The following is a 22,203-nucleotide window of genomic DNA, read 5'->3' on the forward strand; positions in this document are numbered from 1 at the left end:
CGCAGGTCTGGAGTGGATTGCTAGAGAGTTTCCAAAAATTTTTGAAAACTTTCCTATTTAAAAATGCTTGGGAGTAACAAGTTGTCATAGCCTTCAGGTAACCACCATGAGACCAGTGGTATTTGTGCGCTATATAAATGCCATTAACATAAAACATAAGTAAGTCACTTTGCAGTGGCATCCAATCAAGAACCGCATTATTTAATTTGAGCACATAGAACATAAATGAGAAAGAAATTGACTATCTCCAGAAGCCTAATCAAGAGCCTACACATGGTGGCCATTTGCAACAGTTAGTGTGACTCACCTAAACCCGAAGCACACATAACTTTGCTACTCAAATTAAATTCCAGGAAGCACATTTTTCCTAACATTGAATGGGCATGTATCTACACTACATACAACCTTTTTCGTGGCAAATAATTTTCAAAGAAGGATTCTGCACACCTTACAAAAACTATGACAAAGCTAAACTTAAGGGTACATTCTATGGGGCCGATTATGATCGCGGACGGACTTGAGTCCGTCCGCGATCACCGAGGATGAGGGAACGTCCGCATGGGCTGCGGCGTTCCCTCCTGTGCTATTAGGATGTGACCGCCACCCTGGCGGTCACATCCTCTATTTTTAACATTGCGGCGGGTGCAGCTTCAACTGCACCCACAGCAATGTTAAAAATGCACGCATTGCATTTGTATGTAGAAAGTGGCAGGCACCGCGCAGTGCCTGCCGCTTTCTGCATACAAATACAGGGGGGTACCATAGGTACCCCCCATGTGCACCCCCCACCCCCTTCACCTAGGGGGCCAGCAACGGGCCCCTGCAGTGAAGATCCGTATGCTTTTCAACGGCGGTAAACCCGCCGCGGAAAAGCATATCTTGGCAGCAATCCTAATATGGCGGACGGTGTCTGAGAGACATCGCCACCATATTAGAGCTTTTCCGCCGCGGTTGTAAGCCAACCGCGGCGTAAAAGCGGCGGATGGAAACCAGGACCCACCAGCCATCCTAATGTGGCGGTGGGTCTTTGGTGGGTCCGCTGCGGTTTTCCCGCATCCTCCGGGCCGGCGGTGGCTTCCGCCGGCCCGGAGGATGCGGAAATTCCGCAATCATAATAGGCCCCTTAATGTGGGCACCCAGTGTCCTGCATCTCTAGCATCAGCAACAGGCCTGAGGAAGTCATCAGCTGGAATTTGAGATGCTTTAAGACATCATTCACCAGATGGGCCCTTTAAGCATTTTACACCTTGCACACTTAAATCATTCTAGTGGAAATGTGGAAGGGCAGAGAAGCGTGGAAAAGTCAGTGTGACTGCTAATAAATATAAGATCATTCAGAATGTGTAGGTATTCGCCTGATTTTCCTTCCGTTTTCTCTATCACTCCCCCTACTACTCTGAGCTCAGAACTACTGTTCAAGGCGTCACTTATGAATGTTGACATTGCCATTGGCCCAGAAGAATATCTGCATGTGTAAGTGGCACCCCATAATGCAACACAGGCTTGGTGAATAACCTGTCAGTTATGCCCTAGGATTCTCAGGTATCAGCCTAACTGACATATGCATAAAACATTGTGCATTGCGCCCATGCACAACAGGAAAGTCCACAGTTCATACTCAATAGGCTGATACTCCGCTGATATAAAAGTTCTACATCAGAGAACATCTTATGTTATTTACATATCACTTAATAAGGTTCATTATGCTTTTAATAATGCAGAATATCTATGTATAACGTTATTTTTAACAATATATTTTTGAATTAATACCTTTCATAAGATATATTGAATAGAAAGACAAGTGAGAAACAAAGTGTTCAAGACGTATTATTGTGCATTACAGTTGGAATTAGGAGTGATGAGAACATTTTCTCTGTGCAGGCAAAAATAATAAGATGACGTGTCTGGATGTTGTGAAGAGTGCATGAATACCAATCACTGACAGAGCCATAAGCACACGACACCCACACATAGGCTATTAGGCTCCTGCCATGAAGCACTTTACCTGATTGAAATTATCCAGCGCTTTGTGCAGGTTGGCGTGCATGCCCGTGGGTGGCTCGTTGGTGATCTTGATGGAATTTTCCAGGATCCCCTGGGGGATGATGTGTCCATCAGGGGATCCGGCAGGCTCAGCGCTGATGAAAACCCTGAACTCCGGATGGCTTCCCTCGCTGTGCTGTTCCAGCTTCTTCTCCAGCGTGCCCAGCCATTTTGAAACCAGGTGGATATTCTGGAAGGGGGAGATTGGACAGTGTCGCAGTGTGAGACCGCATGAAATGCAGGGAACTACAATTAAAATATATAGTTTGTGAAGCCACTTTCAACGAGACTATCTTTTTGCACTTATAGTCGTGTCTTGGGAAAAGAGATGGAAGTGGACGTTACTGAGCAAGAGGTTTACTTCTGGTTTAAAGACAGATCAAATGAGCAAAAATAGATGGGTAGACATTGTGAAAAAGCAAACATTATCCTATTAGTTGTCTTAATACCATGACCACTAATATAGCCATATAGCCAGAAACTGAATTCCTCGATACTCATTGTGTAATCACACCAAGTTAAAAAGATAGTGTCTTCAACAGCTGAGTTCTGACACAAAAGTGATTTTTCAAAATCAACAAACCTTGCGTCAGAAATTATATATAAGATGGCCAGCTCTACTATTACAAACCCATTAGGAGCATTATATTTTGGCCAAAGGGCATTATAGGCTACCATCCCCAGCACACATAGGTGGGACAATACCTCTCCTTTGTCCTGTTAACAGTCATGCTACTTTATTGGCATGCTATGGGCGACGACAATGTTGTTGGAGTAGATCCCTTAAATGGGGACTTGCCTTGCTGCATGGCTGGAAAACCATGCATGGCCTTGGTCCTGCCAGTGTCGCATGCTGCATACGTTGGGTAGATCACCTCCCATTTAGAGTACTAACGTTGATAGAGCTGTAGGGAACATCAGGGTGGCTGGACCCTACTGGTTAAGACCCACAGGGAGTCTGTGAGAGGTATGGATACTTTTATTTGGTGGAACCACAACCTGATTATTGAGATCTTTGCTAATTTAGCCAATACACTTTAATTGTGTGCAGATGCTAAGAAGCCATTTGTCCAACAGTCCAACAGTGAGAAATCAATGCAATATGTCTTCTTCTTCTAGGCAAAGGGGTAGATGTCTGTAGCCTCTTTGGGAAACGGCCCAACGAGAGGTAGAATTAATTACCAGCATATGATTGAAGAAGAAATAAAGAACCATTAGAATGTCCAGTTGACCATAAACCTTCCAGCTACGAATGATTTGAAAATATTACACTGATTATTTGAGGACGCAGGGGTTATGTGAGGTCTGGGACTCAGTCTACACTGGGAGTAAGAGAGGTATATAGCTGTCTTAGTGAGGGGAAGAACTAAGGGGCTTATTATGATGGTGAGAGGGCCGCCACCACCGGGCCGGCGGAGACGATCGTCCCGCCATCACAATGAGATTTACCCACTGCCAAATTAGGATGGCTGTGGGTATCGCGGCAGACGCAAAATCCGTCTGCTGCTTTTCCGCCGGTGGCAATCGCACCGATTGCCTGGCAGGACGAAAAGGGCCACTAATATGGTGGCGGTGCCCAGCAGGCACCGTCCACCATATTAGGATGTGCCCTGGTAGAGGCCTTTCCTTGGCGGCGATGCTGCCATGGAAAGGGTAGCAGGGATTGGGTTTGAGGGCCCGTTGCGGGCCCCCTCTGCATGTGGGAGGGTGTAGGTTCACTGGGGTACCCATGGTACCCACCTACATTTCCATGCACAAGATGGCAGGCACCGCGTGGTGCCTGCCACGTTGTGCATGGAAATACACATCTTGGCACTTTACCATTGCGAACGGTGCTGCAGCCAGCAGCACCATCAGCAATGTTAAAAGGCCAGGATGCGCCAACCATACTGGCGGACGCATACGAATTGGGCTGGTGGGACCGCCGCACGTCTGGCGGGTAGTCCCAGCACCGCTATGATGACAGGCAGACTGATGTCCGCCCACCATCATAATCAGCCCCCTAACTCCTTTATTTAGGATCACTTTCCTATGTAAAAGGATTACAAGACAGATACTCAATAGTATGCACCATGACATACCTATGTACTTTTCACATATTGATGATGCATTGTCTACCAGTGCATAACAGAAGTAACAACACAAACCTACTGCATCGATTTTTTCGCTGTAGTTACATTGGATTTAGAAGGGTTGACAGATTGTCGCTTTCTGCGCACAGAGGGCTCCTTATATATTTAAAATCACATAACTAATAATTTTATATATATATTCAAATACACGCGGTCGCCTTTAAGAAACAAGCAGCGATCGCAGGTAAATTGTAAGAGAGGGAGCAGTCAGACTGAACAAGGATGCTTATTTACAGTTAAATACGCTAGAAACTTTTTTTATCTGTTCATGCAAAACTGAGCAAAAAAGTCTCAGTGGTGCTTAGCATGCAATAGGAGTGCCTCCCAAACCTTGATTAACATACCGCTCTGGTCTAGAGGCTCGTTGTTATTTAATTTAGTACATGATCCGAACTCAGTGAAGCAACAATGTATGAAAATGAAGAGACGCCCAAGAATTAAATTAACTTGATCACAGAGTAATTGAAATGCCATTTTGGATAATAGATGAAGACTGCAGCTAAATTTGGAATTTCCAGAGCTTGATCCCCTTTTTGTCTTTTTTCAGTTACCATGCCTGATGGCTGCCAGTGCACACTGTTCACTTCTGTGCTATACTGTTTGTTTCCTTGCTTGTGCGCATAAGGAAGATGTGTAACATTATGTCTGTGATATGAAAGATTTATGCATCCTTTGCCCATATGTCAATACAAATCCTCATTTTGCATCGAACCCATGGAGACCTTGGTTAATGTACCACAGCCTTTTATGCCCTTCTTACCTTTAAACATTTGGATTCTGGACCCTTGTTAACTGAAGGGAATTGATTGCTTTGATCACCCTTAAGTAAGTACCCTAACAGTAAGCTACTTATCGAACCATTGGATCCTCATAGCCTGAGAAAGGATTTTTCTTAGAATAATTTTTAGCCGCAATCCCTTTAAAATTCAGACCAATTCCTGTATACCTTCCTGTACATAAACAATCACCACAGGTGATTTCCTCGTTCTATGTGTGCTGCAGAGGGCAGCAGGCACAGAAACAAGAGGGGAAAAAAACTGATCAGAAATGAATACATTTCTCCTTGTTGCACCTCTCCTGGGGTAGCATTCAGACGTATTTCCAGATTTACGATTTCTCATAAATCTGGAAATCTGTCTGGTTCCATGGGTGTTGCATGGGAACAACCACAGCAACACCCATGGAACGCCCCTTTCACGCAAATTGCTGCGTGTTAAGGGGCGTATTTACAACGAGAGGAAAAGATAAGTAGGGTGGCTTTTCCTGTATTTGTAAATATGGGGCAGAGAAATGCGCTGTGGTGGGTCACAAAAAGTGACGCACTGGTGTGACGCACCGGAGGCACAAGGGGCTGGTAAATCTGCCCCTTCATCTCTAATATAGCCATGTATTGATACTGTTACTACTGCTGTCTTAGATTCAGCATGTAATATTGGTCTGAACTTTCTGCTTTGTGATCCTGTACGGTTTCTGTAAACTGAGACAGCACTGACGTTTACACCTGCAAGATGTGTCTAGCTCAGCTATCAATGGCCTGTGATTGTGAGATTTGTATAAAGCCCGCCGCCCCATCCAAGTTGATTTTTAGTCATAAACAGAGTCTTGGTTGAAAAATGAAATGTAGGGCAATTTAGATGTTTAAATATATTAAATCATCCAAAATCCCATAACAAGATGTGTTGAGTTGTCTGAAATAGTTATAGCGTTGCAGGCAATATTTAACAACATTGTGCTCTGTTAATTTATTTTAGTGCTCCTTCGAAACGACTGTCTTTTTAGCCATTTGATAAATTATTCCGTAAAATGCATCTGTCGAAGCTTCATTTCTCAGGGATGCAGTATCTGAACTACGGCCTTCGAGGAAGTGAGACTTGCACACATCGCTCTTGTGCTTTGTGAATTTATGGGCAGGTATTTATAGTGCACAACCTTCAATGTTCACAAGCCACCACTGTAGCACGTGAGTATTGTACAGCAGATCAGAATGCTGCCACTGGATCGGTAGTGCTGGGGGACTGGTACATATTACACCAACACCTGTTACATTTCACTGGTTGTCAGTAGACAAGAACACTCACTAAGGGCCATATGTATCAAGATACCCATTTGCGATTCTCAAATAGCGATTTTTAAGAAATTGCTATTTGAGAATCGCAAATGGGTATGTATGTAAAAAGTCACATATTTTTAGCGATTTCTTACAATTCCTTCATTGCGATTAGCAAATTGCGAAATGCAATTAAGGAATACTTTCCCATTCATTTCTAAGGCCCAGGAGGCCTAGTGGAATGAATGGGAAATTATTCGCAATTTGAGATTCGCAATTTGCTAATCGCAAATTAAGAATAATTTCAAGGGTGCAGGGGTGTCCAAAGGACACCCTGTTGCACCCCTGAAATATGCATGGGTGCATATGTGGCCCACATACATGTGCGTCACATGGCACTTTGAAAAATGCAAAAATTTGCATTTTTCAAGGAATTCGCAACTTACCACCAACTAGAAGTTGGTGGTAATTTGCGATTCCTTAAGGGCATTTTGCTAAATTGTTTTGCTACATACATTGCATTTAAGGAATCGCAAAATTTGCGATTCCTTAAATGCATTGCAAAATAAGGAGTCCTTATTTTGCACCAGATTTTGCTTAATACATTCCATTTAGCAAATTCGCATTCGCAAAGGCCGAAATTCGCAGAATTTCGGCCTTTGCGAATGCGAATTTGCCTGATACATATGGCCCTTAGTGTCTGTCCACACTGCATTGAGATTATTGTCAGGGTTCGGCCCACATATTTAAATTGGAAATGGCAGACCATATTTGTCTTTCTAGGAAATCCTACATGTCCTTTCCTCAATTTGTAAAAGGTGACCCAACGTAACAGTGATTTTTCTGTTACGTACCTAGGTATAAATAACATTCTTTACTCGGAGTTTTAATTTCAATAGCAAACCGTTGTCTGTCTGTCTATCTATCTATCTATCTATCTATCTATCTATCTATCTATCTATCTATCTATTTATACATCGATAGATGGATGCATAGATAGACAGACAGACAGACAGACAGAGCGGACGGATGGATGGATAGATAGATAGATAGATAGATAGATAGATAGATAGATAGATAGATGGGTATATAGACAGCTAGATAGACGCAGCTCAGAGAGTTGAGCTCTTGCTGCAGAGATCTATCTTACCAACTCTTAAAGAAAACCTCTCACATCCACTTCAAGGAGGCCTTAAGCACCTGGCCAGTAGAACCCTAGAGATGGCTGAGTTACAAGCAAACTAAACTGTGTAAGCCGAATCTAAAGGCAATATTAGAAGTGAGATCTTCAACTTTGCTGCATTGCATCCAGGCTACACCTAAAGCAATCTGACCCCACCTGGAATACTTTTCAGCTTTTCCAGTGGTCACATATGGAGTATTGTGTCTACTTACGGAGATCTCTCTTTGAGTAATGTACTTGTTCTAGCTGCTTACTGTGAAAGATTGTGGCAGCGTCAAATTGTGGTGACAGCTATTTATTCTCCTTTGCAACGCATTAGCTGCTAATTTATGGTTTGCACGAACCAAGATTCATTGTACAGAATTATTTCTATTTCAAAGCGTAAAAGTGTAACTTTCATGCTATACATTTACAAAAAGGTCTCCCTTTTTTATACAATTATTGAAATGTCTGTGAAAGTGCAACTTCTTTTTACAAATTTCAAAGACGAAAGGTCACATTTCGGTGATCAATGCCATTTCATACGTTTGTGTACAATCTGCCTGTGCTGTCTATCACCAGCAAGGTATGGGCTAGCCAAATTCACACAGTATTACTGGAAGATGCTGAAAACCTTCATGGTAAGCAACTGAGCCAGGTGAAAGAGTGTGCAAAATTTTTTCCAATGCTGCAGGGTTTACTGAAAAGGATCTAATTACAGTGAGTATGGGGCATCAAAATGGAAATATGGAAGTACATTATATTTCGTATTACATTCGGCAGACCAGGGAGAACCAATGTAGGTACACAAACGAACATTGCTCCTCGACAAATGTGTGACAAGAGCCCCCTCGATTCCCCACCTCCCTCAGCATCTAAAATGGTGTAACTACTTGCCCAAGTTGGGAGATCAGCTCCATGCAAATAAGGTATGAAGTCTTCGCTTCACCTGCGTATAGACTCGAGAGATTTGTATCTCTACTTGTAATTGCCCTGATGAAGGCCTGAGACTGTTAGGCTAGTTTGTGGGCAGAAACATGTAGGCAGTAATATAGGTGAGATGGTCACACTCTCGCTTTAATGGATGGAGGGTCATAGCACCCATAGACATCCTCTCCTATAAGGTTACCCTGAGGTATATTTAGCTGCAATCCAGGAATATTATTTCATCAGGAACTACCTTATACTCATGAGGTTGAGTCTTCAAGCCTATAATAAGCATACTACATTACGTGTGTGGGGCCTCCTTTTGCAGAACTATTGGATCTGGTCTTCACCTAGGGACATGTAATATGGAATATAATGTTCCTGGTACTCATCATGGTTAAATGTGTTAACAGTTTGAAGCACGTATGGTGTGTGTAGGAGAGTAGGCTCTGCTCTTTATAGTTACCCCCACGTTTTGCTGATATTTTACTGTTTTTCGACTTAAGTCTGGCTGGGGCCCTCCTATCCAGGACGTCAGCCTAGCTGCTTCCTCTCTAAAATGATTCCATGTACTTTAGGTACACTCCAGTTTGTTTACTGGGGTACCCTTATTAGTCCCTAGTGAATGGTACACCATGTACCCAGGGCATGGGTACCCCAGAGGCCTACCAGGGGCAGCAGCATGTATTATGCCACCCTTGGGAAGCCTTCCAAAATGACACCACAGGTCTGCTACAGCAGCCTGTGTAAGTTGGTGTATGCACCCCTTGCTTAGATATAGGTTCATTTTATCTACCTTATATCAGTCACCCCTATGGCAGGCCTTTTCAATCCTGAAGGCAGGGTGCTGGGTTTTGTGTCAGAGGGTGCCCATGCATGACCAGAGCCGCTCTGCAGCCTTCGGAATCTAATCTCTGGGGTTGTTCTGGGGTTGTTCTGTGTTGCAGCCAGACTATATACTCTTAAGTGCATTATAACCGGTATGCAGACAAAATATCGATATTTAAATATCGATATACAATTATATCGAAGTTAAAATATCGAAGGGAAATATCGATGTCAGTAATATCGATGTTAATAATTTCGATGTTACTAATATCGATGTTAAAATTATTTTTGTGTATATTATGTATTTATTATGTTTTTAATTTATTTTTATGTAATTCAATTAAATTTTGTATTTTAGTACTGTAGCGGGTTGTGGGTTTATAGGGGAATAGGGTGGGAAGTAATTTAATTATGTTAAATTAATTATTAATTAGTAGGAATTATAAATTAATTTTAAATAATTGGTAATTAATTTTCATTAATTGGTAATTAATTTTAATTAATTGATAAATATGTTCCGTAGCGGGTTGTGGGTTTATAGGGGAATAGGGTGGGAAGTAATTTAATTATGTTAACTCAATTATTAATTAGTAAGAATTATAAATTAATTTTAAGTAATTGATAATTATTTTTAATTAATTGGTAATTAATTTTAATTAATTAATTGATAATTATGTTCTGTAGCGGGTTGTGGGTTTATAGGGGAATAGGGTGGGAAGTAATTTAAATGTAATTAAGTAATAATGTTCTTTAATTAATTGTTTTGTTAATTATATAATTGTTAATTATTATTTGGTAATTAAATATTATTATATGGTATTTCTTATTAATTCTTTTCGTTAAAAATGTTTTGCTAATCATTTTTTTATAATTATGTATTGGTATTTGTAAATGGTTTATATTTATTTAATAGTTAATATTTTTATTATTTATAAAAAAAATATTTATAAGTTTGTTATTTTTACCCCTACGCTATCCAACACTTTCCCTACTGTTGCACTCTCCAGAGTGGGAATAGTAATTTTTACCTCTACGCTATCCAACACTTTCTCTACTGTTGCACTCTCTGGAGTGGGAATAGTAATCTTTACCCCTACGCTATCCAACACTTTCTCTACTGTTGCACTCTCTGGAGTGGGAATATTAATTTTTATCCCTACGCTATCCAACACTTTCCTTACTGTTGCACTCTCTGGAGTGGGAATAGTAATTTTTACCCCTACGCTATCCAACACTTTCCCCACTGTTGCACTCTCTGGAGTTGGAATAGTAATTGTTACCCCTACACTATCCAACACTTTCCTTACTGTTGCACTCTCTGGAGTGGGAATAGTAATTTTTACCCCTACGCTATCCAACACTTTCCCTACTGTTGCACTCTCTGGAGTGGGAATAGTAATTTTTACCCCTACACTATCCAACACTTTCCGTACTGTTGCACTCTCTGGAGTGGGAATAGTAATTGTTACCCCTACGCTATCCAACACTTTCCCTACTGTTGCACTCTCTGGAGTGGGAATAGTAATTTTTACCCCTACGCTATTCAACACTTTCCCTACTGTTGCACTCTCTGGAGTGGGAATAGTAATTGTTACCCCTACTCCATCCAACACTTTCCCTACTGTTGCACTGTCTGGAGTGGGAATAGTAATTGTTACCCCTACGCTATCCAACACTTTCCCTACTGTTGTACTCTCTGGAGTGGGAATTGTAATTTTTACCCCTACGCTATCCAACACTTTCCCTACTGTTGCACTCTCTGGAGTGGGAATAGTAATTGTTACCCCTACGCTATCCAACACTTTCCCTGCTGTTGCACTCTCTGGAGAGGGAATAGTAATTCTTACCCGTACGCTATCCAAAATGTATTTTTTTTTTTTATTAGTTTTACATTGTTATTAATTGTTATTTATATTATTATTTTATGTATATAAATGTATTTGTAATTTATTATATTTTCATTTATTTATAAGTTATTAAAATAATTATTTTAGAGTTATTATTAATGAAGTATATACTATGTATTATATCTTTATTATTATTCGTTTTTGTTAAATTATTTATTAATTTGAAATATTATAATATATTTTTAACTATGTATATTACATTTATAAGTATTATTTTGTTTACATTACATTGTTTTTTATTAAAATAAAACGATATTTTCTAAAAAACAATATTTTTGACATCGATATATTTTTTTCGATATTTTTTTACTTATCTTGTTAGAGATAGGATCTCGATATTATTGTCATCGATATTTTTGTTGCGATGTTTTGGTAGGTAGATATTTTTGTAGTCGATATTTTGTCATAGAATCATTATAACCTCGCGGTAAATGCTAACTTTGGAATGGCTGCAAGGAAACATGTCTGTTTAGTGTCAAACACTTTGGAATCATACCCCCCCCCCGCCAGTCCTGGCGGCGGGGGTATGATTCCAACCTTCTAGAAGGAGAGACATGTCCACACTGGTACACCCAGTACCAGTTTAAAAGAACCCTGGCATCACAAAATGGATGCCACAGCCACAGACACGAGTCTGGCCTCCTGCTGCTGGATGAAACTCCGGCAGGGGGGGCCTGGACAATAGGTTTCCTGTCACAGGGAGGTGTCACGACCTCCCAGACAGGCGTTAGTGCATTGGGGCTGGGTGGGTGCACTTCAAGAGTGCTTTGAACTCAGCATGGGGGGCACATTTGGTGTCCCTGTGTATAGCCCAGTTCAAACCGGTTGACCAGGGTACCAGCCCCTGCATGGGGGCGAAACTTGATCACACCGGACACTTTTCTTCTCCACGGCAGCAGCACTTTGCAGCAGATCGCCATTGAAATCAACGACAATTCCCGACACCATTTGAAACCTATGCATGCGGCTTCCCTGAGAGAGGTAACTCGAGTACTCCGGTGCTCCCGTGGGTGTTGGCCCTAGAACCTCTTAAGTCTAAAGGGGTTTGCTCAAAGTCCTCTCCTAAGTGTCCTTAAACTTTAAAATTCCTACCGCGACTTTCCCCAAAGAAGCTTACGAGGCTTGCGACCTGTGTACTCACACTGCATGCGTCCCCCTTGGGTCCCCTGTGTCACTACCTTGGGTGGTTCCTTGGGGTCCCAGCGATTCTACAGCCTCTAGCCATTGTGTCTAGTCAAGTCGTGGTTCTTATACCACTTTCTTAATATATATGTTTTGGTCCCCCCATAGGGCCCAGTGTATATTGTGCTATTTACTGAAGTTCTATTGCATTTAAATTGTGTACTTTGCTCTGTAATCTCATAAAGAGATTACTAGAGAGTGTTTAGTAATAAATACACATATTTTATATACATACCTTGTGTGGTTCTCCTTTCATTAAGACATTCAAGAGGTTATAATCTGGTAAATCATGCTGTTTTACACTGCTTCAAGACGTAGCCTGAATGCTGCTCTCCATAGCTACCACTAGGATAGCTTTCAATAAAGGTTGTCTTAAAACTATCATCAATAAGGGTTGTTTGGACTTGTGCAAGGTGCCCACTATAACTAGAGGACAGCATATGCCAGGCCACCTTCTCACAGTGTGCATCTCTTTATTTTCCTTCTCTATCTCCTCTTGTGATAATATATTTACTGAAAAGGATACATTGTGGGTAGTGCAGTTTTCATTACTGATTTCTCTGTCAGTGTGTAGGCTGCACTACACTAATACAGCTGACCTATGAGTGAGTAATGATTAATTTGATGGATATCAGTGTCTACATTAGGAGCAGCCTACAGTAGTAAGTGGTGCACAGACAAGATAAAAGCTTATTTTTTCAGAGTCAGTTATACATGGGCCTCGGACGATACCAGAAATCTATAGTTCCTATTAAAATAAAACATGGTAAGGTGGAATCCTTTTATCTACTTTGACAGGTAGAAAGAGAGACATAAAAGTAATCAACCAGAGTGTTTGTGGTCGGTCTAAAACATGCAATATGGACCACCAACTATAGGATTAGTTTCTCCAACGACCCAATTACTGTGACTCCTGCCCATCACCACTGCCATCCACCTATTTTGTGCAGAAAATTATTACTTTCATGAATTTGTCTTGCTTGCCCACGCTCATAACGTTATGATTACAATGTACCAACTCCATATTTAGATGGCTCTGCCTGTCCCCTCCACCAAGATTTACTAGCCATTCAGGCAATGCAGTGTAGTAAGGCAAATTGCTGTGTAGCATTGAGTGAACGCGAGAAAGCTGAACTGCACCGCATTTACCAAGATACAGCGCTGTTCAGCTCTCTTTCTGCACTTTTGCACTTGTGGCTGCCTAGTGTCAACCTATGCAGCTCTGTGCCATGGTGAAGGGTGCTTGCGTTATGTTCAGGATAGTGCTACAGAATGCAGCACACATGCAAAGAGGAAGTAACAAGATAAAGATATTGCCCCTTGTTATTTCAACTTTTGGTGGGCGCAACATGTGGCACCATTTTGATAAATCTGGGTTTAATTCAAAATACATGGGTGGATGCTTATGAATTCCCATGCTCCGCTCCTGTAATGTTTTCCTGATGTAGGGTAACACATGGCAGAACAAGGCACTGCCTTGTGTTACATTGCGGAGGAAAGTGACACAAGGCCACACAAAGACCGATTGTCAGAAATGGGGGTCTCTAGTTGGTAGAGGTAGGTACCTTTGTCCAAATAAGGGCTCTTGCTTCTAGTCAGGGTAAGAGGGATACACTCCTAAAATAACCGCTGCTCACCCCCTTGGTAGCTTGGTACAAGCAGACAAGGTTATCTCAGAGGCAGTGTGTAAAGCATTTGTGAACACATACAGTGAAAACACTACAAATGGACACCACACCAGTTTAGAAAAATAAGTAATCTTTATCTAAACTTAAAACAAGACCAAATGACAAAAATCCACAGTACAGTTATTACGGTATTCTCAAAAATAGGTTGTTCACTTAAATGCAGTCTCTAGCAAAAAATACCTCCACTTGAAGTTATAACAACTTCGTGACCGGTGAAAATCCCAAAGTACGGCGCCGACCACGAGGTGCGCGGAGTCAGGCCCACACAGAACAGTACCTTGGAAAAGCGATGAAACACAAAGACAGCTCACAGCATCGGGGAGGCGCTGCAAGCTGTCGGTTCCTTACGACCCCAGAGGAGGTGAAGACTCTGCTCCTTACTGCAGGGCAGGGGAGATGAGACGACGGTTCCTTACTGCGTCGGGGAGGTAATGTCACGATGGCACCGGAGCCACTGTTCCTTACAATGTCGCAATGTCAATGGATTCAGGGTCACCCACTTTGAGGATCGGCTCCATGATGGCGAAGTCGGTATCGGAGTCGATGCGGCACAGCAGCAGGCAGTGGGCCCACGTCGCAAGTCAGAGCAGCGCTCACAACTTTGGGCAGGTTACGGTGTTGCTCACTGGCGTTGGTGTTGCCAGTTCCTTCTGTAGCAGCTGAAACCGCAGTTCCAGATGCAGGAAGATAGAAGGGGTGACGTCTCTGTGTTCCTGAGACTTCAGAACAGGAGGCAAGCTCAGTTTCAAGCCTCTGCACATCTTGTTTCTTCAAGCAGGTGACAAAGCAAAACAGCAAAGTCCTTATTCTCCTTTCTTTGGTAGCAAGCAGCCACTGCAGACCAACCCCAGACAGCGAACAGCACAGGGGCAGTATTCCTCCTCAGCTTCTCCAGCTCTTCTCCTTGGCAAAGGTTTCCTCTTGATTTCCCAGAAGTGATCTGAAGTTTGGGGTCTCGGCCCCAATATTTATACTACACAAGTCTTTGTTCTCTGAAGGTGTTTTGTCATCCTGAGTTCAGGCACACTAAACTTTTCCTTTATATCTTGTTCCCTGAGCCAGTTACGTTTATAAGAAGTTATAACCGAACTACCAATCCTGGCTAATGGAAACAGATAGCCTTGCAATAGTGAAACACAAACTAGGCGGCATTTCACTGTCAGGACACGCCACGCACACCAGGCATGTCCTACCTTTCACGTACAATGCCCCCGGCCTTAGGGGTGATTAACAAGCCAACAAAAGGGAAGGTTTGGGGACAGGCAAGTGCGTGCATTGGCCACGTCAACACGGAAGTCCAGGACTGCACAAAGGCTCTGCCATGGCAGGCCTGAGCCACGTTTTACAAGCTGCTTCCATGGGCGGCACAATATGTGCTGCAAACCTATAAGCAGCATTTGATTCCTACGTCCCGGGCACGTGTAGTGCACTGTACTAGGGTCTGACAAGGGAGGCAAATAAACCAATCATGGAATCACTAATCCATAACGACAATTTTACAACGGGAGCACTTGCACTTTGGTACTGAACAGCAGTGGCAAATTGTCCAAAACATCTAGACGAGCAAAAACACAGGAGGCAACAGCAAAAAATGGAATGGAGACCCACGCCAATGGTGCCAAGACTAACACCGATTTGCATGGATTTGTAAATGTCACTTAAGCACTTGTGTTCCTTTACATGATGCAATGATAATGCAAGTGCTTATTGAATCTGATCCTATTTCTTTGTTGTAATCAGGGGCATTCAGCACCAAAGTTGAGCTCAGATTTCCCTTAAATATATCAGTGGAACTCGGACATCCCAGGGTAAAATCATTAAATTGTACTTGTTTTCTTGGTGCCTGCTCTGTCAAAAGGGCCACAAAGCTTGCATGAGTCTTCACAAACTAAACAAAATAATCAATGAGGCCTTGATTTCTCTCCATTTATCTTAGTTTTGGAAGGCTCGCAGTCTATGATAGCCTTGATATTTGATTAGACAGACAAAATATTCCCAGAGCTAAACTGGTGGCCATGTTACAGGACAGGTCTCTGCCCTATCTGGCAAATTATTGACAGTCAGGTCTGCCTTGCATAAAGCCTGAAAGACTCTACCAAGGCACACCAGTTTTTCCCCCAGTTGGAGCAATAAACCAATGGGTAGCTATAAGATTCTTTAATTCTGTCAGGGCCTTCTGACAAGTCTATGAAATGTAGCTGGTACATTTTTCAGTACTTCAAACCGAAGGGACCACCAAGGTTTGGATAACGCAGACAACACATTTATACTCTTAGTCAGGGTGATGTGTCAGTACACGGAAAGTCAAAGGTACTCAGGATCATGGCAGCCCCTAGCCAGTAGATAAGCTGTTCAGCTTGAAGTACTAGGAGTGTGTCAGTTTGAGTTACCGAGTTGAGGTCTTGTGAGCCAATGCAAAAATCTCATTTCTTGGGAACTGCCTTGAAGGGTGTATTTTATTACTACAACCATCACATTTGTACAAGGGTTACTGCAGGGCATTAAGAAGCCTGGTTTTAAAATAATAGATACTTATGCACTAATAAGCTGAGACACGTCTCATCTAACATATTGTCAGTCTTGTTTCAGGAAGACACACCTTCACCTGTGATGATTTCATGGACTCAACAGCTGAAGATGTCAAGTGTCACACAGAAAATAAAAGTCTGAGAACCATTTTATCAGGCTCTGGTAATCTCCAAACTGCTAATCTGTTACACTGACTACTGACCGATCCTCTTGCATATAATGCAGTGTTTGTGGAAGAGGCTAACTGACCATTTACTACCCTCTGTGTGTTACCATCAGCAACACCATGACAGGTTGTTTGTTGGGGAAATTGACATGCAAAACTCCATGAAGTAGTCTTTGGATCAAAATGTCTACAAGGTAGCTCATTGTGCTGATGTTATTTAGCATTTAGGCTCTGTTCACCAATCCCCAGAGAATGAGGCTTCATGCGTACCACCTTCTAGACCCTCGTCTATTCCCTGCTTGCAGTCAGAAAGGCATTTGAAACATGTTGGCTTACAGATTTATTCTACCCTTTGCCATGTACTGAGGCATCCTCAACCAGACATCCAGGACATAGTGTCTGCCCAGGGGTTATATCAGTCCTGAAGAACAACTAAAAAGTATTTTGGAGCGTCATCTGAAGAAGTCTTAGAGCCGAGGGAACTGAAAATGTCCAGCCTCACTTCTCAAAAGACTTCTCGACCAGGGCCAGTGGAATAAGGAAGCCTTGGTTTATTACCCTGGCTCCTTACTAACTGAGAGAGTCAAGCAAGTTCTGAATTTGCTTCCTATTTGGCCTAGTTTAATGGTTTGCCATCTTATCACACAATGTGGCAAAACCCAGTAACACTTCAGGGGACATTGTGATTCAGATCCAACAGGACCACCTGGTAGCCCTGATATACTGGTAATAATGCTCTAGAAATCCCAGATCTAGGGTCCTCAGGCTTACCATGAAAAGCTGGGGTCCTATAGATTGTGAATACATGTGAGTGTTCATCTTTCTCCTAAATTGCATTGTTTAGATGGAGGCCTTCCAGGGTCGAGCACTCGAGCACTGTTCTGCATTAGTATGTTTGGGTAGGCCCCTCTGTAGAGTGTCACTCAGCAACCATAGTCATTCAACGACATGCAAAAATGTCAATATCCTCTGACTCAGAGCCCTCTCCTGTAGGTGCAGACTCTTTCTAATCAGGACAATTCCACAACAGCCTGACAGTGAAAATGATGCTAAACTTTACTCAAGATTCTGGGGCACATGCATCAAGCACTTTTGCGATCGCAAACAGTGCCTTTCGCACAAAATGGCCATTTGCGATCACAAAATAGCCTTTTCCTATGATGAAAGTTTTTGGACTCGCAATTTAGGTAATCGCAATATCTTGCGATTACCTAAAGTGTGAAAGCAAATAGGGAATCACAATTTGCACATGCAAGAAGCCTTTCCTAAATGCGAACTGTGCATTTAGGAAACACTAATTAACATCAATTTGAAGTTGATGTTAACCATGTGCATACTTTGAAAAATGCACAAAACTGCATTTTCCAAAGGGCATGTGCATGCCTTACATGTGCAATTTTTTTGTTTGGGGCGCCTCATGGGGGTCTTAGGCAACCAGGCACCCTTGCCTCTGCTTTACCTAATTTGCGATTACCAATTAGATTTATCGCAATTTAGACAATGCATGACCATTCCTACATATGGGCCTTGAGGCCCATAGGAAAGAATGGAGTCGCAAGAGCAAACAAGAATTCCCTAATTGCGATTCTTAAGGAATCGCAATTAGAAAATCACTATTTGCACGCTGTTTTGATACATTACTTATTGCGATTAATAAATAGCGATTTCTTAAAAATCACTATTTGATAATGGCAAAAATGAGGTTTGATGTATGTGCCCCTCTGTCCCTTGCAATCAAGTTATACAGCTCATCAGAGTTAAACTGCTGTGCTAAGTTCAAATATTAGGGGTTTTTAATGAAATCTTAATGCAAGCTTCCAATTTTGTGAAGAAACTCGGTGGCACTGAAGTTCCTCATATACTTTTTGGGGTTCAGGTCACACTTTTTATTCCAATCTTGCTTAATGAATGAGTATCATGAGGCTACGAGGGACAGAGCATGGCGTGACCTCTAAAATTGAACACATTTTATTATGTTCCTTTTTTAGGTCTCGCCCTGGAACAGGGACGGAGACTTATAGTCGGCTGATGCCGGGGAATGAGGGACACAAAACTGGCACGATTTTTAGCAGTCGGATTTGGCTGCGCGAACGCGCACGTTCCGTCCTGCGCCGCCCTCCCAGCCTACTGCGCATGCGCCGCCCTCCCAGCCTACCGCGCATGCATGCATGCACACAGACACAGACACACACACACACACACACACGTCGCAGACAGACACTCGCTCACACACACACCCCCTCCCCCACAGTCACACACACGCACTCCAAGACACATACACACACGCACGCACACACATACACACACATACACAGGCCGCCCCCCCCCCGCGCCTACATGCTCCTCTCCCTCCGCCCGCCCGCCGCTCAGCAACGCACTCACTGGCTTCCTCTCCTCAGCTGCAAGGGCCGGCAGCAGGACTCTTCTTCCCTCCTTCGGCACCGGGGCGCAGGGTAGGCTCCTGCCTGCTCCGGTGCTCCCTGCTCCCAACACGGCTCCAATCGCGGCTCTTCCGTGGGAGGCGGGGTAGGCTCCCGCCCTCCTACTTCCTGTTTCCGGGTGTCGCGCCGGCCTGCCTGACTTCCTGGTCGCAGGCCGGCAGAGTAACGAGGATGTTTTGCGGTATGTATTTATTTATTTAATTATGTATTTTTATATAGCGCAGACTTTACCCGAAGGCGGTATTTATTTATTTATGTATTTATGCATTTTTATATAGCGCGGACTTTACCCGAAGGCGGTATTTCTTTATTCATGTATTTATGCATTTTTATATAGCGCGGACTTTACCCGAAGGCGGTAATGCTTGCCTTAGCGTAATGGTGTTCCTTCTTAATTTATTGGTGGTGTCCCTGTTAGAATTATTCCCACTTTTAGTCTAGCAATGCTTGGCATGATGTTGGCATCTTTGGCATTATTGAGCCCATCCCTGGTATAATGGGACCACAACGTATTGTGGGCATTCTTGACCCAATTGTGCTTCTCTTCACCAGCGGTGATGGTCATCCCTGGCATGCGATGGGTGTTCATGGAATTGGATGTTGATATGTAGACATGTAAAGCCAGACTCTGTCCATGGGGCAGTAATATTCATGAGTACTTGATGACATGGAGATCAAAGATACAACTAAAACTGAAAAGCCATTATTTTGAGAGACTGTCATATTTGTTTTTGGGAATCAGAAATATTTATTAAAATGAAATGCTTGTAATAACAAGCCAATGCATGATTACCAGCTGTGATCGTGTTTTCAAAATGTTTGTAAAGTTGATATTAAAGTGATAATTCATGCTAATTTCTGTAGTCTTATTTACATCTTGTTTACAATTATACTATATTACTAATGTATTTTTAATAGCCATAACTGTACTGTTATATGTTACATTTTAATTACAGTGTTTGCCTTTTACAATCATTTTCTTACAAACTACCTCGTAAAACAAAAATATTTATGGCTAAAATATTTTGCACTGTTTGCACAATATATTTGTGATGTTTACACTTACCTATTTGAAATTAAAATGTACAAATGGACATTTAGTCAATTACCATTAAAAAGTTTAACTTTTTTGCTAAGATATTCTTGTAATCTTTTATGCAAACAAATTTAAATACTGCATAAATAATTTTAACAACAAATACTTTATATGTAGCTTTTTATGTACATAAGAAAACTATAGCATAAAGCAAAAAACATTGCCATTTACAATAATAATAGCTCAAACTTAAATAATGCGAGACCTATTGCATTGCAAATGCTTGTTTTGTAAACCTGAGGTTTAAATCCTTTAGGTGACAATCAGACAGTTCAAAGAATAACCTGGCAAGGTCTCTTTCAGAAGTGGCCAGCAGGATGATGGTGCATAATTTAAAACCTAATGCAGAAAAAAATTTGCTTTTTTTGTTTGGTGGCGTTGAATATATTTGCGAACATTCTTGGTGGCCCTCCATGTTTAGCACCACTTAAATACCCAAAAATGCGGCAAAAACGTAGGAATTATCATTCACTAATCACTTTCGAAGAGCAGGTGCTGTCCACTTGTGGCAAATTCATTGATCTGCTAAAACTTCTCAGGAAACTGTTTAGATGTCCAGGCACCGATTGTCAGCAGCTTGGATCATGAAAACGTCCTGTATATAGGTTCCTTTGGATTATTAATTTGCACGCCTCCAGATTATTCAAAATACTGCTGCAAAACTGATCTGTAACATCGACAGACTTGCATCTGTGTCACAGTCAGGGCTCGAGTCAGGGTACCACGCGGGTGGACGGAATCCCCCCCACTTCCTTTACTGGGTGGACGCCGTCCCCCCTGCCCATAAGCTGGACTTTCAATGATGGCGTTATTTGCCCGCACGCAGCCGCGTAGCTAGGGGGGGGCGAGGGGGGCGGTCCGCCCCAGGCGGCACTCGTTAGTGGGCGGCAGCTGCCCGGCCCCGGCAATTGTGGCTCGTTAGTTTGAGTTTTCAGAGCCCAATACGGTCTAAAAACTAGCTGGGCATCAAAATATGACAGATCAGTTTTGCACTCGAGGACGGTTCTGTCACCCATCCATAACAGTCACAACCCGTGACAATAACGCCCACATTATGAACGACGGACCAGTGCCCCTGGCAGGATACAGAACCCGCCCCCAATACTTTAAGTCCTCGGGTGTTACCGGAACCGCGGCTGCTGGGTCTGGGGCTGCAGGTCAGACATGCGGATTTTCACCCGTTATTTTCCAGGCCCGCATAGTTATTGTCCATTTACGGGACTCTGGCTCGTAAACTTCTGACGCCCGATGACCCGGTCTACTCCTAATAAGCACATTAAAAAAGAAAATAGAAAAACCACACGTCTGACTACTTGTAGGACAACATCCGTAACAAACGTGCATTTTTACACATTTTCAGATCGTATCACCAGCAAGGCCAGCGCACGCACCTGCTTGTACAGGCTGACTGCAGTGACGTGGTGCGGTGCTCAACGTACCGCGTTTGTGGGTCCCGTGATGTCCCAGGGCCGTCAATCTTGTAGAGCGCGAAAGCGCTACCTATGACGGCCCTGGGTTTAATATTGGCCAGCCCTCGCCCTGAAAAAAAATTCAGCAGTGACGCATCACGCAGTGTGCCACTTCGAAGGTGCCACTTTCAAGGCTGAACTCGCCGCGCTTGTCACTCGCTCCAGAAAGACTGCAGTTCAAAGGCATACAGAGATATGCTGGGAGGTAGGATTCCTGGGAATGGGTTGAAAATAGCCATACATGCAACCATTTGTTGCTGGAAAAACTGTGAAAAACTCTTTGTTAGGCGTGAGTGCCCAGACAGGATGCTATTGCAATGTAGGCGTGTTATATTATACAGTAACTGGATCAGGGCTTTAAACGTCCGGCCTGTGACATTCCCTGTGTATCTCTGGAGGTACATACACTATGACTTGTTTTCACTCGAGTCACATTTTACAGCACGCCTGTGTGCATATGTTTTTTGTATAAATATATACATAGCTGCCAAGGTTTCAGATTGCTACATGTGACATTTTTATAATTTCAGTGTAATTATGAGCGACATTTCCACAACAATGAGTGACGCTTTCTCTTCAGCAAAAT

At 42.6% G+C, this 22,203-nt stretch overlaps 1 protein-coding gene across 1 annotated transcript in view; it reads right to left on the reverse strand.

Annotated features, from left to right (window-relative positions):
- DNAH9 (dynein axonemal heavy chain 9) overlaps positions 1-22,203 on the reverse strand; it is a 1,695,107-nt gene that overhangs the window by 281,649 nt on the left and 1,391,255 nt on the right. The window contains exon 63 of the mRNA XM_078654721.1: positions 2,006-2,233. Coding sequence (XP_078510847.1) covers positions 2,006-2,233 — 228 coding nt within the window. The remainder of the gene's footprint in view (positions 1-2,005; positions 2,234-22,203) is intronic.

This window comes from Lissotriton helveticus, chromosome 7 (genome assembly GCF_964261635.1).
Source record: "Lissotriton helveticus chromosome 7, aLisHel1.1, whole genome shotgun sequence".
Lineage (NCBI taxonomy): Eukaryota > Metazoa > Chordata > Amphibia > Caudata > Salamandridae > Lissotriton > Lissotriton helveticus.